The sequence below is a fragment of the Gavialis gangeticus genome, unplaced genomic scaffold (assembly GCF_001723915.1).
Source record: "Gavialis gangeticus isolate Ggan-Ray unplaced genomic scaffold, GavGan_comp1, whole genome shotgun sequence".
NCBI classification, from domain to species: domain Eukaryota; kingdom Metazoa; phylum Chordata; order Crocodylia; family Gavialidae; genus Gavialis; species Gavialis gangeticus.
In genome coordinates this window covers 2,178,912-2,182,812 of record NW_017728998.1, presented here as the reverse complement: position 1 = coordinate 2,182,812, position 3,901 = coordinate 2,178,912, and the positions used below count along the sequence as shown (strand labels likewise).

Sequence of the window (3,901 nt, the reverse complement as noted above, 5' to 3'; positions counted from 1 at the left end):
AACCAGGCCTAATGCTCCAAGCCAGCTGGGACAAGAAAGCACCATACCTGGTTCCAATGACCAGCAGTTGGACATCTGGTGTGGAGGACACACCTTGGCAGTGGAATAGATATTGTCCATCTCACTCAAAATGGTGTTGTACTGGGGGTTATGGTTGACCACAAGATGAGCACGAGCTGCCAGTGTGACACTGTAGTCTACAGCGATAATAGCATATTGGCATGCATTAGACGATGCATCACGAGTAGGGCTAAGGAAGTGATACTTCCTCTCTCCTTGGCACTGGTGGGGGCCCAGCTGCGGGACTGTCCAGTTCTGGGTGCTGCACTAAAAAAAAAAGTGGAGGATCTCGGAAGGGCCACAAGGATGGTGAAGGGCCTGGAGGACCAACCTCATGAGGAAAGACTAAGGGCTGTGGGACTATTCAGCCTGGGAAGAGAAGGCTAAGGGGGACTTGGTGACCATCTGGAAGCATGTAAGGGGTGAATATCTGGTGCTGGGAGACGCTGTTTACTGGGGTGCCCAAGGGGGGGCAAGGAGCAAAGGCCATAAGCTGGTAGAGGATGGTTTCAGGCTGGATGTAAAGAGTTTCTTTACAGTAAGGGTGACCAGAATTGGGAATCCCCTTCCCAAGGAGGGGGTGCAGTCCCCAACCTTGAAAGTCTCTCCAAAAGGACCGACATCTTGCTGGGATCCTTCAGTCTCAGAAATATTTCTGCTCGGAGCAGGGGCGTTGGACTTTCTCTCTTTGAAGTCCTGTCCAGCCCTTCGTTTCTATCTTTCTATGAAATGCAGCCCAGCTGGGGAGCTAGCTTGGTCCCACAAGCTACGGGGGTCTGGTGCCAGCTTAATGCACCCGTGGCATGGTGTGGCAGAGAGCACGGGCCCCATGGCTCTGCAGCTGCTGGAAGGTGCCCGGTGCTGGCTCCTTGTCTCTTCTGAAAGCTGAGCCCCCACGTCCCGCCTGGCCTCTCCCAACGGGCGGAGCAGGAGACGCCGGCTGCAGCCCCCGCCCTGTGCTTCCCCGGCAGGAACCCCCGTGATGCAGGTGAACGCCACGGATGCAGACGATGCCGTGGAGGCCTTCAATGGGGTCCTCAAGTACTCCATCCTGAGCCAGGAGCCCCTGGAGCCCCACGCCCAGATGTTCACCATCAACGGGGCCACGGGCATGATCAGCGTGATCGCCAGCGGCCTGGACAGGGAGGTGAGCAGGGGCCGGTGCTGGGCACGTGGCGGCAAAGCCGGGCAGGCACGGAGCTCCCTAGGGACCGCGACGACGACAACGGAGCAGGGCCTGGCTCCTGGCGAGAACCACGTGGGGCTCCTGCCAGTTCCTCCTGCCCCAGCTGCAGGGCTGCACTGGTGCCTGGCTGCCCTGAGGGCAGTGCATTGGGGCTGGGGTATCTCCGTCATGGTGGCACGTGCTAGCCTCTCCTTTGCAGCTACCGGGGGGATGCAAAGAGGTGTGACGGGGTGCTGCTCAGTCTGGCACCCATGGCACGCTTTGTCCCCAGAGGGTGCGGGAGTACACGCTGACCGTGCAGGCTGCTGACCTGGATGGAGAGGGCTTGACCACCACCGCCACAGCCCTGATCGAGATTACCGACATCAACGACAACGCCCCTGAGTTTGACCCCAAGACGGTACGTGGCCCGACTTTTATCCCTGGGCGTGCCAGCCCATGCAAGCTCTGCGGAGGGGCTGATGGGGTCGGCTCTGCCCCTGCTGTAGGGTTGCAGGGTGGGCGGGGGGGCTGACACCGGTGCTGCTCCACGCAGTATGCGGCGGAGGCGCCGGAGAACGCGGTGGGCTACGAGGTGCAGCGGCTGACGGTGACGGACATGGATGCGGTGGGCACGTCGGCCTGGCACGCTGTGTACTCCATTGTGCGGGGCAACGAAGGGGGTGCCTTCGCCATCTCCACCGACCCCGAGAGCAACGAGGGCATCTTGCAGACGGCAAAGGTAGGTGCGAACAGGGCAGGGACCACGGGGGCAACGGCAGTGCCCTCGCGGCCGAGTCCCGGGCACGGCGCCTGCCTGCATGGGGACCCTGTGGGGCTCATTGCTGCCCTCTCGACCCTCCAGGGCTTGGACTACGAGGCCAAGCCGCAGTACACCCTGTACGTGGCTGTGGCCAATGAGGACCCCCTGACGGTGAAGCTCCCGACGGCCACGGCCACAGTGGTGGTGACAGTGCGGGACGTCAACGAGGCCCCTATCTTCAGCCCACCCGTGAAGATGGCCCAGGTGCTAGAGGACGTGCCCGTGGGCCAGGCCATCGCCACCTACGCTGCCCAGGACCCCGACAGCTCCCAGAGCCAGAAGATCAAGTGAGCGACTCTGGGCCGGCAGCCGGGGCGTGGGCGGGCAGCACGGCTTAGCGCCTGAATGGCTGCGCTGACCCGCGCAAAATGGGCCGGAGGGGAGCTGGGTCTGATGGGCAGGGGCGTCCAGCCCTCGTCGCCCTCTCGGCACTGGGACACGGACCTCTGTGGTCCCCGTCCCATGCTGACGCCTCGCTCCAGGTACTCCATCGGTAGCGACCCCGCGGGCTGGCTGGCCGTTGACCCGGACCACGGCATCGTGACTGTGAAGGAGCCCCTGGACCGGGAGTCGGTGTTCGTGCAGGACAGCACCTACACGGCCATTGTGCTGGCTGTGGACGATGGTGAGAGCCGGAGCAGCGCTGGGCATGCATCCCACTGCCAGCGCCCGCCTGTGAAAAGCCTCTTTGTTCCCCCGGCAGCACGCAGACGCCGGTGTCCCATGTGAGGGACACGTGTGCCGTGGCTGGGTCCCTCCGGGCTGTCATGGGATTCATCCTGGGCTTGTGCAGCGAGGGGTGGGACGAGATCGTCCACAGGCCGGGGTGGGGGCTGGGGTGTCTGCAAGCGGGGGGGCTTGGGCCTGTCCGCTCTGCACAGCCCAGGGAGGCTGCCAGTCTGGCAACATGCCTGGCGGGAGCGTCGTGTGCCACCAGTACCCTCCACCCCGCCAGGCACGCCGCCCGCTACGGGCACGGGCACCCTGCTTCTGACCCTGCTGGACGTGAACGACAATGGGCCGGAGCCGGAGCCGCGTGACTTCGTCGTGTGCAATCGCAACCCGGAGCCGCAGGTCCTGAGCATTGTGGACAAGGACCTGCCCCCCAACACCGGGCCCTTCCGGGCCGAGCTGAGCCACGGCTCTGGAGCGAGCTGGGCCGTGGAGATGAGCAGTAAAGGTACCAGTGACCCTGCAGGGAAGGGACCGGGCAGCCGGCCCCTGGCCCCAGGGGAGGCGGGGGCCAGGTCCTGGGAGCTGGGGGGGCAGCACCCAGCAGCTGCCCCCACTGTCCGGGCGCAGGAGACGCTGTGATTGTGCGGCTGACGGAGCCGCTGAAGCAGGACACGTACAAGGTCTTCCTGCGGCTGGTGGACAACCGGGGCAAGGACCAGCTGACGGTGCTGCAGGCCAAGGTCTGCGACTGCGAGGGGCGCACGGCGGAGGGATGCCCTCACAGGGAGCCGGTTTTCTCGGGCGTCCCCATCATCCTGGCTGTCCTGGGAGCCCTTCTGGTCCTGCTGGGTGAGTGTGCGCGGCCTGGGCCTGACCCCCTGGGCGTCCCCGGGCTTGCACGCCGGCTGGCTCCTTGCAACGCCTCTCCCAGGGAGCGCGGGTCCACGCTGGGGGAGCAGGGGCCTCCACCTCCATCCTCGGGGAGGGGCCCCGGCTGAGCCCCCTGTCTCCCCAGTCATCCTGCTGCTGCTGCTCCTGGTGCGGCGGAGGACGAAGTCGGGGAAGGAGCCCCTGCTGCTCCCGGAGGACGACACGCGGGACAACATCTTCTATTACGGCGAGGAGGGCGGGGGCGAGGAGGACCAGGTGGGCACGGGCTGGGGTGGGGGGGCAGGGTG

The 3,901-nt window shown here is 64.9% G+C and overlaps 1 protein-coding gene across 1 annotated transcript in view; it reads left to right on the top strand.

The window, feature by feature from the left end:
- CDH3 (cadherin 3) overlaps positions 1-3,901 on the top strand; it is a 12,490-nt gene that overhangs the window by 7,565 nt on the left and 1,024 nt on the right. Inside the window, exons 5-12 of the mRNA XM_019505364.1 lie at positions 1,032-1,207; positions 1,518-1,646; positions 1,782-1,967; positions 2,091-2,335; positions 2,531-2,673; positions 3,004-3,228; positions 3,351-3,572; positions 3,739-3,869. Coding sequence (XP_019360909.1) covers positions 1,032-1,207; positions 1,518-1,646; positions 1,782-1,967; positions 2,091-2,335; positions 2,531-2,673; positions 3,004-3,228; positions 3,351-3,572; positions 3,739-3,869 — 1,457 coding nt within the window. The remainder of the gene's footprint in view (positions 1-1,031; positions 1,208-1,517; positions 1,647-1,781; positions 1,968-2,090; positions 2,336-2,530; positions 2,674-3,003; positions 3,229-3,350; positions 3,573-3,738; positions 3,870-3,901) is intronic.